Here is a 27,118-nt window from a genome sequence, read left to right on the forward strand (position 1 = left end):
ACGACTCCGTGGGAGTGGGGTTGAAGCTCGTCCCGCCGAGCGCTCCACCGATGACCTTGAAGACGGTGATGAGGACAAAGACGAGGGCGATGGTGATGGCCAAGGAGGCCCACGGCAGGACGTCCTAGTTGAGCCCGAGTAGGGAGGCGATGACCATTGTCGCCGCCTTGAGCGTCGAAGCGCAGAACACCCACCAGAAAGGTTGTTACCCCGTCCATGACCGCTAGTTTGATTGCCCCCACCGTCCTGCTTGGTGAGACAGCAGAGAACCGGAGACAGAAGGGAGGGTTTGCAGAGCCGTCGGATTAGAGGGGTGAATTTCATGGGACGTTGAACGGGAACTCGCCGGGTCGAAGGAGAGGGCGGGTCTGGGGATGATGAACAGTGGAATGGGGGGGAAGGGGGGGAGGAAGACGATGAATAGTGGATGAGAGAGAGGGGTTAGGGCAAAATTGAAAAAGTTCAAAAAATTTAGATCGTTTTGAAATTTTAAAGAGCTTGGAGTTTTACATTTAAAAATTTTTAAACAACCCATTTGGTTTTAGGCAGTGTTATCAGAACCGGATCGGATGATGAACCGAAAGGGGTACGGGGTCATGGGTTTATGGGTTCAACCGGGAGTTCGATGGGTCGGACCGCTTTAAAATAAAATAAATATTCATATTATTAAAAAAAATTATGATAATTAAGATAAAAGTATGATGATTTTAAAGAAATATAACAATAGTATAAGAAAATATCTATATTTAATATTTCTTACTTCAAAATAAATATTTTATTTTAATAAGTACTTAAAAGTAGAGTTAAAAGAACAAAAAAGTGGTGGTGGCTTGGTTGGTAGTATGCTAATATGAAAAACAAGAGGTCATGAGTTCAAATCCTTACACAACCAACCAATTTTTACATTAAATAGGAAACTCATAGAATTGGTCGGTTCAATGGGTCTGACGGTTCAAAGCTACCATTTCGGTTTTTAGGCGAACTGGACCGGACATGGTGCCGGTTCCCGATCCAATCGGTCAAACCGACCGGTGGTCCGATTCGGTTCTGATAACAATGGTTTTAGGATCGATTTTTAAAATTTTAATTCTAACTTTAACTATACTCACTATACAACAAAAATCAACAATACAATTATTACTTTTTCCATTTTTTTCAATTTTTTTAACCACTCAATTTAAAATTTTTAATACTAAATTATCTTAACTATTAATTACTTTTTCACATTTTTTTCTCATAATTCAACAACACAATCATTATAATCCAATTAAAAATCAAAATTCAACTCTACTTAACTCTAAAATCAAATACACTATGAGTCGTTTTGCAATTTTAAAGAGTTTAGAGTAGAACGGCATCAAACACAGATGACGAAATGCATAACATCGAAACGGTTTTGAAACTTAATGTACCAACAAGTTATTAAAAAAATATTTTAGACCAATCTAAAATATTTATGAAATATTTTGAATCACCGATACAATTAATCATTTTTAGCCCTATAACATTTGTTTCGTGGCACTCACACTCTTGATCATCTCCATGATTGGCCATCAAAATGCTACTGACGTGGACGTTACACCATCAAATTTGTCATAACAAGACAATAATTGTTCGCGTGGGCAATTTTTTATTGAAACAGAAACATTTAGAATATTGTTGCTCAAAAGTAAGTGATTAGACTCGAAACATATAAATTGTGGTTAATCATCCTGCCGTGGAACAGGCACGTGGGCAATTTTTTTATTGAAACAGAAACATTTATTGTTGCTCAAAAGTAAGTAATTAGACTCGGAACATATAAATTGTGGTTAATCATCCTGCTGAGGAACAAGCTACTGAGTCGTATTAACTGGACTAACCATTACTGTATATGAATGTGTGTGTATGCCGCATGCGTGTCTACAATATATGCATGCAAGTCATAAAATAACTAACCGGGTTTCTAGCCCACAATCGGCGGAGGACCCCCTGAATAAACATCTTCGTACATATATTCCTTGATTGACCAGCATGGGGCAATGGTCCCCTATTACATTTGTCATAAGTATTAAATAATTCCTCAAAATCGGCGGTCGAGCGTATCGACTTCAGTCGTAGTGGCGAATTGGAGAAACATGTGTTTCAGTAATGAAGCAAATCCGAACCTATATATTTCTAAGTGGGGAACCAAAGGTTTCTATGTTCGTACCATTGTTGTACATAATATCTTGGTTGTTGTGATCGAAGAGAAACGATCTCAAATATGATCATTTCGTCCCCGGATCGTGCGTGTTCCATGTTTTATGAAAATAATACTTTCTATAGATTGATTTCTAGTACTAGAAATAAAATAGCCGGCTAGCTCTATTCCCACAGTAAAGTCTCCGGCAACATTAACAATGCTATAACTGAAGAAATTGCGGCTCAATGTCCGTCTTTATTCTCCTCCTAAGCCCCACTTAAATTTGTACTCCTCTTTTGGCGCATGTTATATGGTCGGAAGGAATCAACTGAATGATGGATACAAGTCTTCCAATCACACACACACACATATATATATATATGGAGCTTCTTTTCGAACTGAAGCTCAATACTGAGTACGCATCGCGTGTGCTCCACGACATGATTAAATCCCGGGATACGTCAGCGTCAGCCAAGCTTGAGCTTGCTGATACCTGAAGGTGACTTGAAATGTCAATCGCTCGAACTGGCCTGCCCATTTTAATATATTGTGCATGCAAGAGCTAGTCAATTCTTGGGCCTGATATCAGATGTAGCCCAGTAGCAGGCCTAATTGCGACACGAATGCTCCTACACTATTCTGCTGCAAAAGCAAAAGGAACAAGGAAAATTATAATTTATTTTCATAAGAAAATTAGTTTCAGTTAAATAGTATTAACTAGGAATATAATTAATACTAGGTTAACACTAGTTATAATAATGAATTAAATTATTAATGCAAAGTAAAGTAAGAAAATACTTTTAAGTTGCCTGCCAAAATAAACTTCCTCTCTTTTTCTATTTGTTATTCATTAAAATTGAGTAAACTATACGATGTAATAAAATTAATTGTTATTCACCGAAAAAATGAAAAATAATTGTTAAGATAAAGCAAAATCAATAAAAATTGTAAGCCTATGAAACAAATTCAAACTCTCTTTTTTTTTGGGTTGAAATTTTTTTCATATTGTCTTTGTAAAGGTTTAAAAGTATGAAACGTTATCTGCTTTATAGATAGATAATTTAAAACTTTTTTTTCTATAACAAGAAAATTAACTGTTAAATTCTGTCCCTTTGATCCTTCTATGCATCTGTAATGACGAATTGCCAGCAGCTCAATAATATCTAACATCACTATGCTTGGGACAATCTTGCTCTCATTTAATTCCTTTGTTTTACCTATATTTGTTGTTCTTCCTCGTTGCATGACCCGTCGCTTTTCTATTTTTTTTCCCAATAACTGTTTCGTAGTTTAGACAACTTCTCGATCAGATGTCTCTCATGTACCCTATTTCCTATAACCATCCGAATTAGATGCTACGAAAAATCATTAATAGGACCCGCCAGCACCTTTGATGTCAGATCTGCAAGGGCAGTAACTTTAAGATTTGCTGGTTAAAGTTATTGCTCCGTCTATCTGTCATCGAATTTAATATTCCACCATAGTCATGGGTGCATCGACCAAATCCATTTGTCACATGGACCGCACAGTTAATTATGCTTTTTATTTTTTTGGGTAAATAATTATGTAATTTTTCTGTCTTCACTCAACCCAACCCAGCAAATTAAACATCTTCTTCGTCGATACAAATCTACCTCCAAACCTCAATCTATCCAAAAAGGGGAAAAAAAAATAATCTAAAGCTCAATCACCAGCACCACCCTTACTCTCGTTTTAATCCTCTCCATACATATGTGTATATATATATATATATATATATATATATATATATATATTTTACATTACTCATGCTAAACTAAATATTAACCTTGATATCCTCCCTTATTTTGGGTGCTCTCAGACTCATATTAATTGTTCCTCAAATTTATCGAACAAAACTCATTATGCTTAGTCCGTCGTCACAAAACCTCCACTGCAGTATAACGCATGTCCGGCAAGCTCCCAGACAAATCAAATGTCAGCATCGAGGCTCTGGGCTTGGGCAGCCGGGAGGAGACTTCCGCCGGAAGGGTCTCCGGTGGTGCCGGGGCGGAACTCTGGCAATTCCCTAGCCATTTAGCCAACATGTACTTCTGCTTTCTCCACGGGCCCATGTGGATGTTTCTCTCCTTCATGCACCTCTTGGCGGCCCTGCACAGGATCTTGATCGCGGCCCTCAGCCGCTCGTCCTTGCCCACAAAGACCTCGGGCAGCCGGCTGATCAGCTGGTTGTATTCACCGCTAGCCCTCGCCATCTCAAACTCGGCCCGGAAATTTAGCTCGACTATCACCCTCACTGCCCCTCTCTTCGGGTTTGATTTGTCGACGACTTCCAAATACGTGTGTTCCCCTGAAAGACGAATCAATTCATCCTCGAATCAGCGATCCTTTCATTCCGGAATCCATTTCTTGCTTCTCTAAATAAGATATCTGAGTCTCCTAAAACACCGGATCGATTCAATTACCTGCTGGGATCTCGTGCGAGCTCCTCCATTTGGATTTGCATATGGCGCTGTTGAAACCGTTCTGCAGAAGCCCATTGCAGACTTCTCTTCTCAAGCAGATCCGGCAATATTCTCCGGTCACGTTCTCCCGGCATTTACATTCGAAAGTAGCTAATTTCGATTGTCGTAGGCATTGTTTGGTCGCCTGTCTGATTTTGGACTCGGTCGAACTTGTCCTACACAATGTCGCCTGCAAGAAATCGAAGCCAAAAAGACATCAATCAATTAACTGCCCAAATCGTAATTCACAAATTTAATTACCCAATAAATAAATCGTGAAATTACCTGGAGGAGTTGTTCTTGGGAGTCCCAGAAGGCCTTCTTCTCCTCCGCATTGCCAGATTCCTCCTCCTCCTCCTCTAAATAATCATCGTATCCATTGCTCGAGCCACTCGAGCTCTCCAGCGACTCTAGAGCGCCATCGGAGAACCCGAAGAAATAATCCGAGAGACTCTCCGATTCACCGGAGAATTCGACCATGTTCTCGTAATTCCAGCGGGCTGCCGGAGTCTTTGCCGGTCGTAAACCCATGGGATTTTTTTATTTTTATATTTTTGCTTTTTATCACGTGTCCTGAGCAACTCCCATAAGATTTGGTGCCGTATTTATAGTCCGAAGGATGTCTGATCCTGAGGGCAGGGGCCAGACCCACCAGTCCCAGGTGGACGAACAGGCCGCCGCGAACAGGTGTCTGTTCCGGGCTGACGTGGCGGGGACCTATTGGGGTAGGGACTAGCAGATTTTCACAGGGGCAGTAGACAGCTCTGCTCCACGTCGACTCGACCAATGGATTTGGGCAGGGGAGTTATTGTGGATATGCTCGAATATGCTGGATTTGTTTTTTAGGTATTATTTTTAACCTATAATTTGGCCGACAGCAATTATTGAATAATAAAAAAACTAAAGTGGTTTATCCTCGTTTAGTTAATGGGAATAAAGTTGGGGGGGATCTGGAAAAATATACTTTGAGGGGACCACTCCAATGACGAAACCAAACTCGACCTGCATCACTGAGCTTGCAACTAGTTGGTACTCTTAATTAAGTGTTACTTTTATTATTTCGCCGGATGACTGTATTCGGACGTGGACGGGTAACTTATCCTCAGTTGTTTCCTTGTTCGTGTAAAAAATAAATTACGTTTTCACTCCGTCATTATGGCTTCCGTGCTCAGTGGACTCGTGTATCATGCAATTATATGCACAATGTTGTTCGAATTTTAATACACATAAAACCTGACGTTCATGTTGAAAAAGGGAATCCAAGGATTTGATTTATCAAGTGATCGACGGGGCAATTATTACACCACTAATATCTCTCACTGAACGCACGTATGGTAAGAAATTACATACTTCTAACATGAAGCATGGAAACTTTTATGATGTATTTGATTTCAGAGTTAAAGTAACTTTGATTTTAATTATGGATATAGTGTGTTGAGTTAAAGTTAAAGTTAAAATTTTTGATTTGAAAAATGTGTATTTTTATTGTGTAGTGTATTGAATTAAAATTAAAGTTAAAATTAAAGTGATTTTAACTCCAAAAATAAACAGACCATTAGTTTTACAACTCATGCAATGCATGCTAATTGGCATCAATTTTTTCGTCCGTGATTTTACATTATTCTATATGGAATATATAAGAGTCACGAAAATGAATATCCTTGTTGTGAAATTGATTCTTCTCCGCCAAGAGAGTATATTCCTCTCGATTTTATTAGATTCTGCTGATGACCTAAGGAATAATCACCACATACATACAGGATATACCATACCAAATTAATGTCCTTACATTAATGAATTTTAGTGCAGGGACATAAGACGTCAATTCGAAATGAAGAGATTCGAAGTTCGATTCTTGCAAATAGGATTTATATTCGCTTTATTTCACTTATTTTTTTTATCTTTGTATCACTCTCTCAATCCTTCTTCATGATAAAAAAAAGTAAAATTATATATATATATATTTAATTGCTACTGCAAAGACCAATAGTGCAAGTTGCAATGGGATCATCATCACTGGTCCCAAAAGAAAAATAAAAATGAACAGAGGATAAGGGGTAAATGTGTCTTTTCAAGATGTCTGGTATCCCAGGAACAGCCGATCCAATGGGCCGGAAAAGGCTGGTTTGGAGAGGGAAAAGCAGTTTAGCGGCGACGAGTTCAAGTTGCCGCGTCACAGTCGAAGATCCGCCAAGCAGACCTGCTTCTGATGCACTGAGCTGCTAACTGATCGAGTCAAACCACCGGAGTCAACGGTCGGCTCATCATTGATCTTCGCGCGGTGGCGGTGGCTGTAGCTGCAACTTGATCCGCGTTGGATCCAACCACTTCCAATTAGTTAAGTCGTCTCATCTCATCTCCCTTAATTAATCCGGATTAATTAAAATCACATTCTAAATATGAAACTCGTTTTCTTGACTGACTTATCCGTCAACTGATTGCAGTGGCAATCCATAGCTTCTGTTTCAAAATCTCAATCATGAATTCCATGGCCCTCTCTTCCAATAATGTACTCTTGCAAAATCATGGAACCGCTTGACTAATTTATACTGCAAAGGGACGCGTCCCCCGGTCCTCCATACATTTTATGGGATCAGACTTCCAATATATATTGTGATTGTTGTGACGCTTTTGAGTTCAATCAACTTTTTCCGTTGCCACCTCGATCCATACTTAATTTGGCACTTGAACGGGAGTGTGGACACATTCGCGATTTGGTCCATTGAGATAAGTTACATGTCATGTCAGTTTACTCTTGTATGTTCCTTGAGGCATATTCCCACGTATATATGTGCGTGCAATAATTGATGGAATATCTGCTGTGGCATCAAAGAATTTAGCATCTATGTTAGGCTAATTCCAGTATTCGCATGCAGAACGAGATTAAACTACACATAACACACACACACCCATATATATATATAGATATATTTGATGAGTTGCATATATATGTTCATATTCATATCCAGACACATATATAATTAGATTTCTCTGAAAGCATTGCTGGCTATATAATAAATTATTACTTAATAATGTCATTTCAGTTTAAAATACTTTCTCAGCGAAATCCTTTGATATTCCAATCTCGGCGTCGTACATTAGCCAAGTAATAATTGTATATATAATTGTAATCGAAAAAATAACTCTATATATAAGACATATAAATGGATAATTACAGCTTGTTAGCATTAATAATCAACCCGTATTTCACCGAAAAAAGAAAAAGAAAAGATATATCAACCCGTGTAAAAACGGACCGAATCATAAACCAAAAGCTCTCTCTTTCTGTCCTCGATCCCCTTTTACTTTTCTTTTTTCGGGGTACTATTTTACTTGACACAGTGCAGTCTGCTAATTAATGTGTTATTATATGCATGGCAGAAACTGTTTATGCAAATTATTCAGGGAGAAGCACATGGTAAAAGGTGGCAGAATCTCTTCCTTTTCAGTTTTCACTTATAAAAAAAAACTATATATTTTGATGATTTCGGATAATATATATGTATTTGTTCATCAACTAAACATTTACATATTATCCAGATCTTTGAAATCCTTCCATGAGATATAGGATCAGAGGAATAATATCACAAGTAGATCTATCACTGTAACAACGTAAAATAGTAATAAAACTATTTTTTTTAGCCAGTGTCTTGATTTACATATTATATATACATATATCCATATTACATACAACTCTGAATTATTGTAATAAGTAAAGATATTACATTGTATTTCTTTTTTTTATCTATGTTATTGCTAGAGTGTGATATAATTTACACGCGGTGTCAAACTTAAATTTAATTTGCAACTTTTGATTGTGCTAGGCTTGATATTACATTATAAAATTAATTTATAATATAATTGCGACAATGCTAGTTTTTCTCAGAAAATGGTATATTTTGTGATTTTTAAGTATAGTGATAAAGGTTAAAATTAATAAATATTTTACTAAAAAATAATTAGTTTTAAAATTATCAAATAACAATATTTAATAAAGAGGTTTATTTAAAAAAAAGTGAAGCACCGTGGCCCCTGTAGAGGAGTGAGAAAAGACAATAGGAGAAGTGGGTGTAAAGGTGATTAACAATATATAAATTTATATATTTATTTTTAGCTACCTCCTCATCTTATGGTTCACAATATACCATTTATTTTTCAAAGGGCATTTTAAAATTAGAATTTTTTTTTGATAGGTAAAAACAGAAAGTTACACTAACTAATTTTCTTCTCTCAGTTATAATGGTATAGATAAAGAGAAAAGAATCCTTTTGGTATAACTTTTATTTTTCGAAATTGCCCATGCTTCATATACTTTAATTAATGAGAATCATAAAATTTAGAATAAAATAGTAAAACTTATATTATTAACCATCCACTTTTTCTTCTCCTGTTTTTTCTCTTCATTCTTTCTCGCAATCCCACCTTTGGACGTCTTCTCTGGGCAGCTAATTTTAGTGGAAACTATTTTTCCTCTATTCTTCCTTCTATGCATGTATAATGAGCAACTATCGAGAAAAAAAATGCATACTGAGCAATATCAATCATTTTCACTAATAATTGTTTTATTTTCCGCTAAAATTATTCATTCACAGCCTCATTAAAGTAATTACAAAAAAAACTATAGAGTCATTTAATACTTATTTGATTTTGAATGTTTTATATATAATTTTCCCGCGTAGGGTCGATTACTTGGAGTCCACATTACTGAGCAAGAGTTTCGTCTTTTCAATTAAAGACATTAATTAATATCTTGTTTCATGGGATGGCTTCATTCAATACAATAATGTTATGTCTTCAATCATCAGCAATATATTAAGATTTTTATATGTGAACTTTTCTTTTTTCTCTTTCTCGGTGGATATATACGGCATGCATAAAAGGGACACGATCAAGGTGAAATTTGTTAATTAGGCAGTGTTTTGGTTTTTCCTAGGTTTTAAATCAATATTCTCATTCAAGCTCTCGCCGCATATATATATGGATTTGGATTGATGATGTCATGTGGATCATTAGAAATAAATTAATAAATCACATCAACGCACTATAAGAAATATTAAGAATTAACAAAAAATACATTAATAAATTGCTTGTAATGCGATAATACTGTTTGAAAGGATATGCTTTGGAGCAATCCTCCTTTCGATGACATCCGAGAATGCATCCATAATAACCTTTTGCACTTTTGTCCTCCCTTTGTTGGTAAATTATTATATATTTCTCACGCTTTCTTACTTTTTCTTCTCAAAGTAAAACCTTTTGAGTTAGTGGATCTTAATTAATAATAATGAAATGCACCTTGCTTGTTTCTTTATTATTTTTCTTACATACGTTTCTCAATTATGTCAAAAGTAAAATGGAACTTTATGTATAGTTTTCTATTTTTATTTTTTTGATGGGTAACTTTATGTATAATTAAAAGCAACTAGCTTGTAGTGACTAAAAAGTTATCTTTCTAATTAATATTATCTTTTTATTACTATTAAAAAATTAACCCAGAAGATACGACGTAAATTGTTAAGTGCCATATACAAACTCGATCGAATATAGACACTTACATATAGACAAAGATGAGCAATTTGCATAGTGATAAGGTACTGTTTTAGAAGATGAGTGGAGAATCTTAATTTTTGAACCGTTTGGATTCAGAATTAAAGTTGATTTGATTTTGATTTTGATTTTGATTGTGAAAAATAACAAATGAGATGTGATTATAAATTTGACTTGAGAAACGTGTGTTTTTGTCGTGTAGTGTGTTGAGTTAAAGTTAAAGTTAAAATCAATTGACTTTGAATCCAAACGGGGTTAAAATTCTTGTTATGTTTATTAATGAAAGATCACTCTTTATCACCAAAATATTTACCATTCAGCAGGAAAAAAAAACCTTCTTATCACAAAAAAAAAAGATAATTTGCAAGAAATATTAAATGGTGCAATAATTGATATTATGAATTTTACTGGCTGACTATTGGGTTTCCTAATAAAATACAAATTGCAAAATCGAGCTAAAAATAATACAAAATGCAAAGTTCATAATTTTTCGTTTTCTTTTTTCATGCTCTGTTGTTTAAATTGCTCTCTAGTTTTCTCGGCCAATATCTTATCTTATTTTTTGTTCCTTTTATTGTACTATTTGATTTTTCATTACTTTTTTCATAAAAATTAAGAAATCGCAATGAAAACTCCTTCGAATTTTTGGAATTAACATGAAATTATTTTGAGAACCACTAACGGTGGCACATGTAGTTATAATATTATTGTATCTCATTTTCATGTGAGGGGTATTATAACTCATTTCGATGCCACGAGGTAGGTGTAAGTTTAATTTTAAATATATTAATAATATATTACGCAACGAAATAAACTGACATCTAGTCATTACTTTGATGAAATTGATGATATTTCATGTGTCACGAGGAATCTGAAAGAGAAACGAAACCGAGAGTGTCTTCTAGCTCCTAACTTCTCCATATGAGATATCTTGATGGAGATACTGACCCTTTTAAATAGGCGGAATAGGAATTCTTCAGAATATTATTTCCTTATATAGTCTCCCATCAAAAGTATATTAATTGCAATCCATAAGATATAGAATATCTCACTCAAATCACGGAATATATTGTGACACGATGACCGCTAATTGAGGGATTATTTCTTTAATTACGTAAATACACAATATATTTTTACAATAGGTACCATGCATGACGACGCGCATAGGTATAGAATCGTTAATCAACTCTGTGATATATATATATATCGATATGGATGATATGATTGATTAGTTGATAGAGGAATCGTGTTAATTAGATATTTTCTTAGGCTTTTCTTAACTTCTCTGCAATCTTGAATGCTTGTAATTAAGCTAATTAACATCGATCAGATTATATTTTGAGTCATCGAGTTCTTCATTTTAGAAGAAGAATTATAAAGCTCCCGGAAGAGATAAGATTTGCAGGTCAATAACTCATCGATATATATAATTGTTTCATGTACCTCATCTCGACAATGTAAAAGGACAATAATGCTTTGATTATACGAGGCGTTGCTTTCTTGTCACAAATAACATTTATATAATAATTCCAAAGGGGAAATTAAAGAAAGTGCGTACGAGAATGACCCCTGCATGATTTGAGAAGTGAAAAACGATTAAAAGGTGAAAAGGCAGTAATTGAACATGGCATTCACAATTACAAAGTACCAGAAATTGACTTCATGCGACTTTTTAATGACGAAGTCTTTGCACTTTTATTTTGGTTTTGGAACACCTAATTAGAAACCCACGTCTTCGCTCTTTTGGCCCATTTTCGTTCATCAGATGCACGTAATTGCATTTTTTTAACATATATCATCTCATGATCACAAATTGATAAAGGAGGTAGGCAAAGCCCATTTACAAGATTTTACTGTAGAAAACAAATCACCACGAAATAAATTGGAGGAACAACAAGTTCGCTCCGATTAAATTTAATGTTTATTTTTTTTCGTTGAATATTTTTCTTTCGATGAATATACATGTTTTATTTACTTATCTTCGAAGTGGAGTTAAGAATCCATGGCTAGGTTAATTCCTAGAAACAAAATATCGTCGGTTCAACCTTATGGACACTCCCATGCATCCCATATCTCTTGTCATATAGGAAGTTGATATGATCGTGAACGACCCTACATACCCTACCGGTACCCTACATGCCGGTATGTAGCTTTTGCATAAAAATAAAGTGGCAAAGATGAATCAAACTTTGAGTGATCAACTCTTGGCGCCAAAATTGTCAAATTCGAGTTTATATAATTAATTATTACGATGGAGGTTTCATAAACTCGAAACCTAAGCTCTCGTATCATAAACTCTGTACTATGTATTTTTTTAGTGGTAAATAATTAATACAGTTTTAATATAAAATAAATCTCTTTTTAGTAAGACACTAATATATGAGAATACTACAAATATGTAGTTTTTCCACAATGACATATAGTCTAAAGTCCAAATTTAACCTATAACTATATATACGTCATAATCAAATAAAATAAAAGAAAAATTACATCTCGAATCAGATACACATCAAATTCATGATACAAATCAAGGGAAAAAAAGAAGAAGAAGTTAAACTTGGAAGTTTCACAGGGAGCAGATGGAGAAGGCAAAATAGCAAGTTGAATAAACGAGACAAAAAGGACCCTTGAGAAAGGGGATGTAGTGCAGTAGTTAACACCCTCACATGGTAACCTAGAGGTTCTGGGTTCAATTCTCATCAATGGACTACCCGTGCCCCTTTATTTAGATTTCGTTTCCATTTCCTTGTACTAGGCCATGAGCCTCCTATTATAACTGAAAAAAAAAAGACCCTTAAGTTTAGAAATATTTTCCATGCTATTAATAGAAAAAATTTTGAATATTAGAAATTTATTCACCTTAATAGAGTTTGACTTAGAATGAGGGCTAAATTTGTGAAATCGTCTATTTTGTCTTAGAAATCAGCAAAACAAACCAATGTGCATGGACTCGATAAATTTGATCGCATGATTTAAATGCGTAAACTCGTAAGAGTTAACTCGGGAGTCTACCGAGTTTATGGTAATTTCCATTTCCTTAACGTCTTGACTGGATTGCATAACCTAAAAGCGTAAACTCGAAAAAATTTAAAAGTAAACTCTAGAGTTATTGGAAAATGAAAGTCGCTGGAAAATTGTTAGGTGACGTATTGGGCCTGGGCCACTGAATGGAGGCCTGGTTAGAAAGTTGCTGTTAGAAATGAAATATTGGGCCACCATTAGGCAGATTTCTTTAACGGGCCATTGTTCAATTTTTTGGAACGAACTGGGCTGGCTGAGAAAAGAGAAGTTAGGCTCGGGCTTGATGGTGCAATGACCCGATATGTAGTTGTCGTCATCCGGTCGATGTGTAGTTGTTCGCGGAAATGCTGTAGGTCGAGTCCCGGGGTGTTAAAGTTGCACTTGACCTATGTCCAAATCTACTGAAATATAAGACGCTCTCTAATTACAGGCTCCTTTTTGTCGATCCAAAATGATATATGACGCTCTCTAATTATAGTCTCTTTTTTGTCGATCCAAAACGATATCCTGCCATGACCCAAGCTAAGATTCATCGAGAAATACCCGGTATTTAATACAACCGATCTACTTTGAACTTTTAAACTGATATTGACCCGAGCTTCTTGTTGCAATGCAATCAATCATCACTTGTTTATAAAAAAAAATAAAAAATAAAAAATTGAGATAGTCCAATTCACATGGATAGCTGTAGCTGACAGTTTGAAAATCTTGAAGCCATTGCCATCGTGGGTGCTAAAAGTCTTTGCTTCCCCCCCTTTTTCTTCCCCAAAAAAAAATTTTAATATATTAAAAAATAGAAAGAAAATAGACAAATAAAATTAAAATTTCCGAGTCAAAGGGTATTGTTATCAGGCCCACGGAAAAATATGAAGGAATTAGGTTTACCAGTTCAAGGCCTAATCTTTCTGACCAAAAACAATATGAATGAAGCCATCCCCGGACATGACATATATAGTTAGAATTGACCTCTTCTAGAAATCATGAAAACTATACATAATAGATATATAGCAATTATATGTGCATGGTGATTATTGATTAAAGTGGGGGCACCAACTAACTATACAAAATCAGAATATTTTTCTTAAAAAAATAATAATTTGGATGATAAATGTTTTCTTCCTTTCATTGTCCATCCCAAAATGCCGGTGACGTGTGGAGCACCATCCTCTCTGTATGCGTCTCTCTCTACAAAGACTCGAGAGACTGCCATTATTGGGTCTCCACTCTTTAAGTTCTTCCCAGCTAATCCCTCCACCATTACTGCTTTGAAAATCAATGAACACATACGTCTTTGTCTAAAGTCATCCATTTTCACACATATATCAGAGATAGATTGATCTTTCGGGCATTTTCCCTTTCTTATTTATGTACTAGCAAGTTGTCGGATATTCTCAAAATATCCTACTACTTCTCCAAGAAATAGAGAAATTTATACCATATATCATTTGATTTTGTGCGCGTGATGTGATATATCAATTCTAGAATTTTCAGGGTCAGAAGACCGTCACTGTACATAAGAAAAATGCCCTAATTGGGAAGCCACCGAGTGGATCGAATTTTACGAGTGTTGTCAATGATATCTCTGGACAAGGTGGAAATGCACGTTATGTTAAAGAAAAGATGCGATGAATTTTCACTCTCAAATTCCGTTGCATAAATTTTCCAAATACACGGGGCAGCGGCTTAGTGTCCATGAGATCTGCTTCCACATTGCCCAATTTCTGTGTCTGCTATAACTTTCTCTGGAGTGTATATATATATATATATATATATTACTAAAATTCTATTAAGACTCTTCCTGGCAAGAGCTCCCGCATTGCTACCAACGAATGGGGAACGTAAGGAGCTATAACGTCGAGTTCCTGCTATGCACGGAAAAATAATTTTACAATGAAGATGAACTTCCTCTAGCTCCTAGGTTGTGCCCGTTTTACGGCACAAATGTAACGAGGATTATGTGCAATGGCGTTGTTGGCCATCTACCCTGGTACTTGCCTGGACAGGTACTTACTTGCTGTCTGATCCTTGTTGATCCTTGACTTATCGACCCGGGCCCGCCTCGCAAATTCTTGGATCCTCCGATCATGGTCCTTGAGCATCTTATCGACATTGTTCGACGGGACAAGAAGTGGGCCCGAGAGGTAAATCTTGTTTCCTCCAGATTCACGGGAACGCTGAAAAGAAAAGCAAGAAACAGAGCAGTCAAAACTAGGAACCATGAGAAAACAGATCAAGCTCATAATCCAAGCTGATAGGAAGAAAAAAATGAAAAAGGGAGGAGACAACACACCATGGTCGATTCTTTGATACTGGCTTTGCCTTCTTCTGTTGAACGAGCATCAGCGTTTCGCCTGGACTGATATTTACTATCCTGCCTCCTGACAATAGGCTCCATTCCATTTATTGGTCCAGAGAACCTGCCAACTTTGTTCATTGAGTCGGGCATTGAAGGACCAGACTTTTCTTGGTTACAGTCTCCAGTCCTACTGGCTACTAGCCCTGAGAGTGTCGATAAGTTGGATCTTGACGAGATGGTATTTGAATGGTCCAGGTCTTTGGGGACCTTTCCGAGTCCGTAACCAGGGACCAGTGGGCCAGAGTACGACGCTCGGTTCTGACAATGTTCGCCCTGGTCTTTCCTTGGTTCCCTCGAGCCCCGCGGTTCTTTAGGCGGACCAACCAGGAATCCTGAGATCGTCTTCTCTTGTTGAGAGCTGAACATTTCACCTCGGCTCCTTGAAATTGAACGGGGCTGCCTCGTCTGTAGAATACAGTATGCAGAGATATATTTAGAGGAACAACAAATGATTGTAAGGCACAGGATAGAATTAGGATATCTTACAACGTTCAACAGATGGAGAAAATTTCATTAGGACTTACTGGCATTTGTTCGGCATTAGACCGAAAATCTCGGGGAAGCTTCTTTTCTGAAGCCTGGTTCTTGTCTCCCGTTGTTCCCTTTCTGTAAAAGGCAATCAGTTGATATAAATATTAAATGTGCTGCTCCAAGCACAATAATAAAAAATCCAACCACCCTCACTCATTCACAATAACTCAGTATCAAATTATGTGATGAATTCCTCCCAAAGGACGTTTTCTCAAGGATCAAATTACATCCAAATATGAAAGGGGAGGGTGGGAGAGAGAGAAAAAAAAAAAAACGATTGATGAGTTCATACCTCCTGGCTTCCTCCTCCCGCAATTTGGCATCAATCTCTTTACTAGGTGGATACTTCGGCAAACTTGAAGGATCACAAGCAATAGGACTTGCCGTAAAGAACTGTAAAGAAAAGAAAATAAGAAAAATAGAGAAAGTTAATAACCACCAGAGAAGATCAGCACAAGAACCCAAAAACCTTTCACGTCCCTAATTATTAAATAGAGAAATCAAAGTGAGTACCTCATTCCTAAGAGCGAGAGTGGCAGTCCCTCTCTGCGATGGGTCTACCGAAAGAAGCGTTTCTATAAGGCCGATGGCAACAGGAGGAAGTTCCTTGAATATGTCCGTAATACATCTTCGATAATGTTGTGGAGGCCTGAAAACAGCCGAATGAGGCAAGTGCAACTTTCTCCAGTAGTCGTCAGAAGGTGAACCGCAGAGCTTGAAAATCTTATGCAACTGCTCCACCTAAACCATTATCATCAATCCATCATTAAGAATGAAGGTGTCTCAGTTGACTGGAAAATGATTCCCATCTGACTTTGTGTTCTAAATGGAAATGGGAAAATGTAGCAAAGTTTTTACTGGAACATCGTTTCTTTACAGAACATAAAGTGCAGAATTTGTAATGAGATACCTCTGTTTTTCCTGGCAAGATAGGCTTCCCAGTGTACAGTTCACCGAGTATGCACCCAGTGCTCCATAAATCAACTTCGACTCCATACTGAGATGCCCCAAGGAGAAGTTCTGGAGGCCGATACCATAGAGTCACCACTCGGCTTGTTAATGGAACGGAACGATTGGGATCGAAGAAACTCGCTAACCCGAAATCTGCAATTTTCAAGATTCCATTGTTGTCAATGAGAAGGTTCGAGCCCTTAATATCACGATGAAGGATGCCGCGCCTGTGACAGTGGTCAAGCCCACTCAAGAGCTGCTGCATGTAACACTTGATCTGCATATGGTTGAACACTTGAATCAGGCATTTGCTCAAAGACATTGACTATCTAAGAAAGAGCTATAGCAACAACGATGGGGAATGGACAGACGGTGGATCCATTGCTCATGCGGTGTTCATGGGCACAAAATGATGCATAGAGAACATCGGATGAGTACCTGAGGTTCCGTGAATTTTACTCCAGGGCGTGCTGCAAGCCCTGTAAGGTCATGCTCCATGTATTCGAATACTAAATATAAGCTACAGGACATACGGGATGTAATCAAGCCCTCCAGCTTTATTATGTTCTCGTGGTCGAGCCTGCGCAGCATGATGATTTCCCGGCACATGAACTTGACACTCTCGGGATCTAGATTGTCGAATCTAACTCTTTTGAGAGCAACGATCTTATTGCTAACAACATCTCTGGCTCTATATACGCTGCTATAAGTTCCTTGGCCAATCTGAAACAGAAGCATATGGAAGGACTGTGATTATCAACCAACTATCCACAAGAAAAAAGATGAGAAACGCAGAAAGATCTTCCCACTCAAGGTATGTGAAGTCGGCCTCGATTCATAGCTCAAGACACATTTAAATTGAATAAGCACGACTTATGAAAAACGATTCACATAATTATGATTTTCATAGTCCAAAGGAAGGCCACCCTTCTGCTTTCTCGATCTCGAGCGATGCCTCATATGTTCAGTACACATCATGGTCGAGCATAACCAACTTACATTTCCATTGACCAAAATGAAATTCCATTGCAAATAATCCTATTCAGAGGAAATACAGCAATAAGTGAGCAAAACTGTGAAGAAGAGAGGCACATACTTTGTCTAGCTTCTCGAATGTATCAGCTCGCCGAGGCAGCCATCCATTGATGGCCTCACCAGCCACTGCAGAGAACCAAGCGGGCCATCCTGCAGCCACCTGCTCGCCTTCTGCAGCCTTTGGGACACGACAGGGGACCGAGACCAGGTTACTATCTGCAGCCAAAGACTCCGCTCTCTCCGTCCTCTGCTTCTCAATTAGACTGATCTTCTTCTCAATCTCACCGTCATCATCATACAGCCGCCTGGAGCCATTCACCTTCTTATCGATCAGTACAACGCTCACATCCCCACTCTTGTCTTTGCCCCTGAATCCACTTCCCCTTCTCGCCGAATCCAATCGGGGGATGGGATCCTTCAGCTCGGAGGACCGCTTGCTCGCTGAGACCCGGTCTTTCGGACTCTCACGGCTATCATCCACGGCCGAGGACTTTGAGTATATACAACCCATCCCTGACCCTGATCAGCAAGAAATCAGCAGCACAAAATTCCCACCTTTGCTTTTATCACAGACTGAAATCACCCATCAAAGTTCCCAACTTTCTGAACACCCATGAAGCCCCACAGTCTATTGCCACCAAAAATTTCGCAAGAAAGAATCAAACTCTTATCTGTACAGCAGAAGAGCATCCATCAACGGAAAATGAAACCTTGAAGCCCACTTATTGGGCAATGATAACCCGGTATAGAAAATTCAGCAGAAGAACTATTCAAAGTTGAAGCCACCAAACACCCAATTCACCAACTACTATCCCAGACAGATAAATATAGATAGATAGAGAGAGAGAGAGAGAGAGAGGATATGCTCAAGCTCCTAAAAGGGCCCGTGGTGATGGATGATGATAAACGGGTATTTGAATACAGAATTTTGACTATAATAAATACGACGGAAAGAAGAAGCCGCAGCTGGAAATGAGGGAAGATAGGGATTGAGAGAGGGGACTTAATTACCGAGAAAGGATGATGGGTGGGCGGTTTGATCGTTCAACGCGGATTCATATAGTGTTACATAACCAAACATCTTTTTTGTATTTATATGTGTATATAAAAAATTAAACACACATATAGTGTATATATATATATATATATATTATATGAGTGTGTGTCAGACGGCTTTGCCGGCAGGTTACCTAGTCAACAGAAAAGGATCATCTTTTTCTTCGCTCTTTATCTCCTACAATGACAGACTTCTAACAGAACAGTGCTTCCATCCGTGTCGGGTCCGTGTGGTTCTGTTCTGCTCTTTGTCTCGGTCTTAAAGAAGGGAAAGAGTAAAAACAGTAGAGCTATGGAGAAGATGTCGGATTTGGTGCTCAATCTATCCGATGAAGGTCGTTGGGTTCTGTTTGTTTTGGCCTTTCAATGCTTGCAGAAAGGAAAAGGGCCCTTCTACCCCTTCTGCCATGGTGACGAGCGATGCCTTATAAAACTAGGAGTGAGAAGTTCCGGACACGATTTCCATGTATAGACGTCTTTTTATGACCGCTTTCCGGTAAATTTAATGTATTTTGAACATACTTATTATGAGTTTTGTACGTTGAAAATTAAGATAAAACTTAATGAAATAATTTGGCTCAAAACACGCCATCGAGCTGGAGTCTAAAGAACGATTTGTTCTCATATTTACACGAGCTATAACGATAGTTTGATTCATATTCAATAAAAATTCTTCTTCTCGGAGTGAATGTGGAAAATTACACCTGAAAAGAAGGAAAATAATACTATACGGGATGCCGAGATTGCTACTGAACTTACCTGGTCAACATGTCTATCATACTCCACTGAATGGTGCATCAATTTTAATACTGGATTACTTACTTTGGCTTTGTTTAGTTTAATTTCATACCCAAAAAGAAAAAAGAAAAAAAGAAAGAAAAAGGACTTGATGGTAAGAGAAATCTAAGACATCTATATTGATTCCTATGAAATTTAAATAAATTCCCATAAACAAAATTATAAAAAAGACATTTTAATTTACTCGCATCATTTTCATATATTTTTAAAATTGAATGAGGATTATGACAATAGGTAGATATATGGCATTCGTCGTTAATTTTGTTTCCGAATTGCGGCAAAGGAAATACGTAGCCAATCATGGATCCAGTCAAAGAAGGAAAGTCCACCAATCAGAGGTTCTCAATTTACCCCCGAACCATACCATACGAGACGAGATAGACCACCACACGTCCAAACCAAACGACGGTGTTTCTAGCTGCCGTACAAACGACGAGTCCCGGCTCCAAAAGGACAGAGACGGCTGCGTCAAATTCAAATTCTCTTTTTGGGAGGTTAATTGCATTAAAATAACGATCCAAAATATTCAAAGATGGGGAACGGAGGCTCCAGCAATATCCCCAAATAAGAATAAATCGAGTCCACAAGGCCAATTAATTTGTGTATGAACTCTTAATGGAAACGAAAGCGCATAATTCGCGAATCAATCTGCAGACTTATTTCCTTTTTGAAACTCACTTATTCAAATACGAATTTTTGATTTTTGATTTTTGATTTTTGATTTTTGGTTGAATGGTAAATGGACGGATTTTTCAATTCAATTGCTCTGACGGGTTCTTTAACGATTTGCCTTTGTTGGGAGGGTGACTGAATCCACCTAAAATTGGACAAGCGCTTCAATGGCTTTATTAATATTAGAAGATAGCCCCAGCCAGTTAAAGACCAAGACCCATCCATCCTATAACTGATTTCTCTTCCACATCTGGACAAAGTTTTATGGTTCAACTGCCCCGTCGTCATTTAACCCGCTATTATATATATGCTGCTCCGTCGCTATCGCACCAAATTGATAGCATGTACAGATCGTATGAGCCCCTCCGGCAAATTACGCGAATTTCGCGGGGTGAACACGTGTATGTTCTAGGTCGAGAACTGTTTTTCTTGATTTCTCAATGAGACGATCCATTAATTAGAGGACTTTGTCATGGTGGAATGGCCACGGAGTTAGATGCTAGTTAAGATTATGAAAAATGACGTACTTGATGTGCAATTATGCCTGTGATTTGAACGGGCGAAATACGAGATATTTCTAGCAAGGTTAAGTTCGTTAAATTAATAATAGATAGATATATATATATATGTCACACCGATGTTAATTTTGTTTCCTGCATAGTGCCAAATAAGTGTATGAGTTACGAAGTCCAACCCCCCCCCCCCCCCCCCCCCCCCCCCCCCCTTTTATTCCCCAATATCATCAAATGATACAAGTCTTGGATACGCACTAGAACGCACTTGTTGACTATCCATCGTACCCTAAACCAGTGCCCACGAATAACCAATCCATTGCTGGCAGATAGGAAAGGCCATGATCTGAACTTGACGCTCTCCCCTTCCTGGGCGGAGGCCCCCCCTCAATGGGTTCTAAGTCAAGTCCTAGGAAGGGACACCTCAAAATATATCAAGATAATCTTTATGCCCAAAACCCCCATTCAATTAGTCATTTATTTGGCACCTCCCAAAATTTACCCTTATTTTTATGTGAAGGGTGATCTAGTAGGTAGGGTAGCTTTCGAAAGCAGCTCGACTGGTTGGAGAGGAGATCGAACAGCATAGCAGTTATATCCATTTTACTAACTTTTTAAGTAATTCCTTTTAGTTATCGCCTTGTGTGCCCGGAACCTGTCTTTTATCTCAAGGAGGGCGCTATATTTGGTTATTTACTAAAATCGTCAATTGGGGGGGAGAAGGATGGGTTGTTCCGCTTTCATAACTAAGCTGGCATAAAAGAAAGTCTGAAAAACAAACAATACTTCTCATGACGAAAAAGATATAGATGTTTTTTCAAAGACAGGTATCGTGTGTACTGATTTTCGAGAGAAGAGAGATGTTATTCCGTAAGTAACTCAGTGAGTGCACTTGTGTATGTGATGCAAGCGAACGTGTTCCTGTCCCGTGCTAGGAGGCCTGATCCTGTCCAGGGTCTGGCAGAGCTAAGGGGGCTTCAATCCAATTTCCTTATCCCCATCTTTACCCCAGGCTAACGGGGCCTTACAACTTCGGGGGATGGAACTGGACGATCCTATTTGGTCAAATACCTAGCGAAAAACTCCTATCTTCACTTTCGATAGAATGGACGAGCATCAGCGATTTCGAACATCATTCAAGACATTTCAACGACTATTGAGAGAATTCAAAGTTAAAAATATTTAAATAATATATATATATATATATATATTATGGTTTGAAAAAGCTCTTGTGACACTTCTTTTCAACCCAAACTTCTCGCTCCCACCTGCCGGCCGATGGAAATAGACTGACTACCGAAGATATAGATCGAAGTTTAATTGGTCTACTAAATCCTAAATAAAAATTTCTATAGGACAGAAAAGAACACCCACAAAAGTTTTTATAAGATAAAAAAAAGATCTGTTGAGCGCCATCGCCACTAAATGATGAACTTTGCCATTTTCGCCTGGCAAAAATGAAAGACCCCCTAACATAACTCGAATGGGGACTGACCACTGAGCTTCTGAGCTTCATGTTACTCCTTTCAAGACGAACGATCTAAGTAAGGAAGCAGTTCTAGGAAGAATCCAACCAATCTTGCTTGTGCAATGGAAAGAGGCACTGGTTTATCTCTCCATGGAATCAAATACAAGATTAGAGACTTCTTGGCTCACGAAATTAAACGGTGTACTCGATCTGTAGTTATGTCTAAGGTTTCCTTCAACCACACAACTACCATGACTTGAATGCGAACACATTCGACGACTTAATTGTAAATGGAAGCCGAAGGGTGTTTCTCTGGTCATCTAGCAAGTGCCAAATATCTTAAGGTTCCATCGAGATGATATTGATATCTTCGAAATTATCGACCTCGACAATTCAGCCGAGGCTTAGAATTGATCATGGACATTTAAAATTGTTTCGAGACCACCACAAGATGGCCAGTAGAAGTTTATTTTGAACAATGAAGTCAACCGACGGGGACACGTCCTTTGTCTTTCCATGAGTTAATATATTCTTTTTTTTTCAACATTGTGGTGTCTGACCTCTTGTTCAGAGCAATTAAGTTGAAAGTACCTATCATATAACTCGATATTTTCCTGATTTATCATCAATGAAGACTCAACGATCGTAAGAATGAGAGTAACGTGCCATTCTCAAGGAAATCCGTGTCAGGTATCAGATTGAACGCACTAAAGTTGTTTTACGCTCGCGTATCCTTGGGATGGGACCGAAACAATGGCTAGTGATATGATCAACATGGCAATATGAAGAGTTGTTCTTTGTGTGAAGCTAGCTCCACAAGTAATTTGGATGGGGTCTGATATAGACTGGGCTTACAAAATAGGCCGGGCTGAACCTATAAACATGAAAATTTGGGCTTTATGACCCGGCCCATTAAGAATAGAAGCTAAAATTAAGCCCACAACTGATTAGGCCAGCTAAGAGAAGAAAGCCATACATAGCCTTCTTCCGCATATGGCAAGACAATTAACTACATTTCCATATTAGTCTCTCTCTTCGTCCCCGGCCGGAGCTCCGCCGCTTCTCCGTCGTCCTCTTCCCTATTCCAGGCTTCGGCTACGTCAGGTTCTTGGTCCCACGGGGCAAGGCAATGCTCAGAAGGAATACGATCGAATCCTTTGTTACTGTTAACTTATTATGCTCGAGCCTGAATGAGAGATTTGCTTGGATTTGGCCCATATTTGAGATCCAGACCAACACCTCAAGAGCTCATCTTGGCCCAAAATGGAGATGGGCCGTAACCCGATTCAGCCCAATTGCATTGGCCCATCGAAGATAGAAAATTCTGCAGTTTCATTACTCCTTGTTTTTTGGATACATGGACTCCAAAAAGTGTTGATTAAAAAGATAAACATAAGACATGGATCATCTATCATCAATCAAGATGAACGCTTGGTTTTTTCGTCTAATTTTTAAACTCCAGATGCCCGTACTTGATAATTCTTTCATTTTGATTTTGAGTCAATGGGAGCATTACTAACATTGTACCAAGATGACAACCGATTCTCACCTGCTATTATTATTATTATTATTATTATTATTTAACAAAAGAGGGCTATGGTCTAATACAATAAAATAGAAATCATAATCATTAACAAAGAGGCATGGATAGTCCCGTAATGGGTATCGAACCTAATAATGAAAAGTGAGTATCAAATTTGAAACCTTTTCGTCACCCGACGAAAGAATGCGTTACTGTGCTACACCCTCTTTTGATCACTTGCTACATTTCAATGTAAGAGATCGATCACATTATGTTCATTTTTTTTTTTTGTAAGGTAATGAGGCCAAGCCCTAGCAAAAGTTGAAGAGAACGAAGACGGGGTATACAATCCTAGTGACCTCGCCTAATAACAAATTATCTAAGTCGTTAGGAACTGCAAATAAAACATGGACACCAAAGGAAGGAGAGACAGCTCACCTAGCTAGCCAATCTGCTCAAGAGTTTCCTTCACGATTTTTTTTTTAATGTTCAAAAATTTTGTTAATTGGTCGCGCCAAATAATTCTTTCTTAAAAAAAAAGGAAAGAAAAGAAATTACCCAATACATTTTCAAAGCATGGAATCCTTCTACTGAGTTGACAAAAAAGCAGAGGGGATAATGATAGAAATTTTATGAAGTATCGTCCACTTTTCGCACGCTGCTTTTGTCGTCGCCATTATCGACCGGTCTCAGCTCAGGACTTCCTCCTCCTCCCTCTGTGTATTTATTTTGAATAAAAGTCAATGCTTCAGAGCTTAAAGTTCCAAATTTCCCAGCTTGAAGCTCTCGAAGGGATATATCCAACAGAGCAACATAAAACTACGATGACCAGAAGGAGAAGAACATGGGTGGGCCTCTTTGTGGTTCTGCTTTTAGTCCTCTTGTACTCGGCATGGAACTCCCTGAAGTTCAAGCTGATCTCCTGGCACAAGCTCGACCCCGCCTCGGCAGCCTATGAGTCCGTTATTATCGGGGCTGTGGTGGGGGCGGTCTCGATGGTGGCAGCCCTGGCGATCGCGGTGCCGGCCATCCTGGTGGGCGTGATCACGGTGGTGATCTTGCTGGCTTTCTCCGGGAAGCCGCTGGAGCACCTGGTGGTCGAAGCAGGGAAGGCGACGAAGGAGATCGCCGGGCACATGGGCGGTGCTCTGCTGAAGGAAGGGCAGACCGTGGCGGCCGTAGTTGCCGTGTTAGGGTACTTTGCCCTCGTCAAGAGGAGCTCTGACTATTGACTCGATCAGCCACTGATCAGCGATTGTCTCGACAGAGTATGGGACTTCCGGATGGATTCAGCATAGTAATAGGGCTTTTAATGTAGTCTAGGCTACATGAGTAGATAAGTTCAGTGTATAAACTTTAGTTAGTGATCTGCCGAGAGAAATTATCGTTCTTATACCGGCAAGTTTCTGCCGTCGCAGGGGCATAAGTTGTATATATTCACATACGTTCCACTACATTTTAATACGTTCTGCTATGATTGAGAGCGGTTCTTAAGGGGTATGTTTTTGCTGGTAATGAAGGAGGACCGGAACAGACCTGGGGACGCTTTTGCTGAATATTGGGCTTCATGGGCTGCACCACTCTGATTAACGAATAAATATATAAAATACAAGACAAGGCAAAGGGAAGAAGAGAGAATCGACAAAAATATTGGGTGGGTGGGTGGCAAGTAGCTCACCCTTATAAGGAGGAGAACAGAAGTTCGAATATCGAGAAACGCATTTGTTGAGAGGGAGAATAACTTTTAATGCTCGATCTTTTGACTGGATTAGTCAGATCCCATGAAACTTCTTAATACTATGGTACATATAGAAAAAAAAAAAAAAGGGAAGAAGAGAGAGGGGGAGGTCGCATTGCATTCGTATTGCATGTGTCGTGTGCTGAAAGGCTTACACAAACAAGGTCCACCACAGATGCTCGCACAGATGGATTTGGTCACCAAATCCAAGCACAGGTCACGTGGTCTCCCTTTCCCCAGAAGGAAAAGGACGACATCTTATTTTTAACTTAATCCTCCAAATATAATAATATGCACTGCACTGTTATTATATGTATATATATGTGACTATATATGAAGTTGATGCACTCATAAGATTGGTAGATAGGTCTCATATGATAGTTCTGAGAAATTCTTGGGTATATATATATTTTTCTATTCAATTATCTAAATCGAGGTCATGTTAGTATGCGTGAACGTTTGCTCAACCCAGTTCTGAAATGAGCAACGATTTATTTAACGATCTCTCGATAAATCAATTATTTCGCAATATCGATCTAACTGAAAGGGACGAGATCCCTGAAAACGATGACATTCATCCACCCATCAATAGATCATGAAGGGTATCTCTGTGTCGGCTTACAAACGATGGCCCGAGTTTTGGTCGATACCCCCGAGAAGTTAATCAAAAGAAATATGTGTATATATATATATATATATATATTTAAATGGCAGAGCATCGCTTGTGAACTGAAATAGTAAATTAGCACGTAAGGACAAGATTTCCCCTAATTTCCTTTCGACTACCCCATACTTTCATCCTCTTTTTTTTTTACTTAATTTGTGAGTGACAGCCGACAGGGACATCGCGTCGCTGACCCTTAGATTTTGCCCAGACCTTAGATTAGGCCACTGGTGAGTCCGAATTCAACCTAATAATCTGATTATCTATTATTTTCATTTCCCAAATGGCCATTTCATATAATTATCAGACCTAATGACATTAAATCAAGCTTTTGTCCACATATAGCACTGGTTGATATTATCAGCATCAAATAGATTGATAAAGTCCTACCGGGAAAAAAAATAAAAAAAAAAAAGCTTAATAATGGGCGCTAAATAGCTGTGAAGGAACACAATGATTTGACAGCAAAATCCACCTTGATGCTAAAGTCATTTTTCCATTTTCTGCGAGACCCCGACACGAATATTTTCAAAGTTTATTGAAAGAGAGGTTTCGTGTTTGTCCCGACCGCAAGATATTCTTTAATGAATTTCGAGAGTT

At 38.2% G+C, this 27,118-nt stretch overlaps 3 protein-coding genes across 3 annotated transcripts; 1 reads left to right on the forward strand and 2 right to left on the reverse strand.

Annotated features, from left to right (window-relative positions):
• Positions 1-3,672: 3,672 nt before the first annotated feature.
• LOC116194093 lies at positions 3,673-5,237 on the reverse strand. The gene is made up of 3 exons (XM_031522808.1): positions 4,933-5,237; positions 4,609-4,837; positions 3,673-4,493 (listed from the first exon to the last, which is right to left on the reverse strand). Exons 1-3 carry the CDS (start codon positions 5,176-5,178, stop codon positions 4,063-4,065), a joined length of 906 nt encoding a protein of 301 aa, XP_031378668.1. The 5' UTR covers positions 5,179-5,237; the 3' UTR covers positions 3,673-4,062.
• A 9,599-nt stretch (positions 5,238-14,836) lies between these two features.
• On the reverse strand, positions 14,837-19,223 carry LOC116196148 (probable serine/threonine-protein kinase At1g54610). Its single transcript, XM_031525730.1, has 9 exons — positions 19,100-19,223; positions 18,150-18,759; positions 17,492-17,776; positions 17,013-17,330; positions 16,616-16,843; positions 16,395-16,495; positions 16,096-16,177; positions 15,506-15,976; positions 14,837-15,389 (listed from the first exon to the last, which is right to left on the reverse strand). Exons 2-9 carry the CDS (start codon positions 18,597-18,599, stop codon positions 15,195-15,197), a joined length of 2,130 nt encoding a protein of 709 aa, XP_031381590.1. The 5' UTR covers positions 18,600-18,759; positions 19,100-19,223; the 3' UTR covers positions 14,837-15,194.
• Positions 19,224-24,940: 5,717 nt separating this feature from the next.
• Positions 24,941-25,348, forward strand: LOC116194017. Its single transcript, XM_031522749.1, has one exon. The coding sequence runs from the start codon at positions 24,941-24,943 to the stop codon at positions 25,346-25,348; it is 408 nt and encodes a 135-aa protein (XP_031378609.1).
• Positions 25,349-27,118: the final 1,770 nt, after the last annotated feature.

Source organism: Punica granatum, chromosome 2 (genome assembly GCF_007655135.1).
Source record: "Punica granatum isolate Tunisia-2019 chromosome 2, ASM765513v2, whole genome shotgun sequence".
In the NCBI taxonomy this organism is placed as follows: Eukaryota; Viridiplantae; Streptophyta; class Magnoliopsida; order Myrtales; family Lythraceae; genus Punica; species Punica granatum.

Excerpts from the sequence above, each read along its gene's own strand:
- LOC116194093 (XM_031522808.1), bottom strand. The coding sequence starts at position 5,178 with ATGGGTTTACGACCGGCAAAGACTCCGGCAGCCCGCTGGAATTACGAG. Across the intron at positions 4,838-4,932 it reads CCCAAGAACAACTCCTCCAG|GCGACATTGTGTAGGACAAG; the intron begins GTAATTTCACGA and ends GATTTCTTGCAG. Across the intron at positions 4,494-4,608 it reads CTCGCACGAGATCCCAGCAG|GGGAACACACGTATTTGGAA; the intron begins GTAATTGAATCG and ends TTCGTCTTTCAG.
- LOC116194017 (XM_031522749.1), top strand. The coding sequence starts at position 24,941 with ATGACCAGAAGGAGAAGAACATGGGTGGGCCTCTTTGTGGTTCTGCTT.
- LOC116196148 (XM_031525730.1), bottom strand. The coding sequence starts at position 18,599 with ATGGGTTGTATATACTCAAAGTCCTCGGCCGTGGATGATAGCCGTGAG. Across the intron at positions 15,977-16,095 it reads CTAATGCCGAACAAATGCCA|ACGAGGCAGCCCCGTTCAAT; the intron begins GTAAGTCCTAAT and ends TGTATTCTACAG. Across the intron at positions 15,390-15,505 it reads GTATCAAAGAATCGACCATG|CGTTCCCGTGAATCTGGAGG; the intron begins GTGTGTTGTCTC and ends TTTTCTTTTCAG.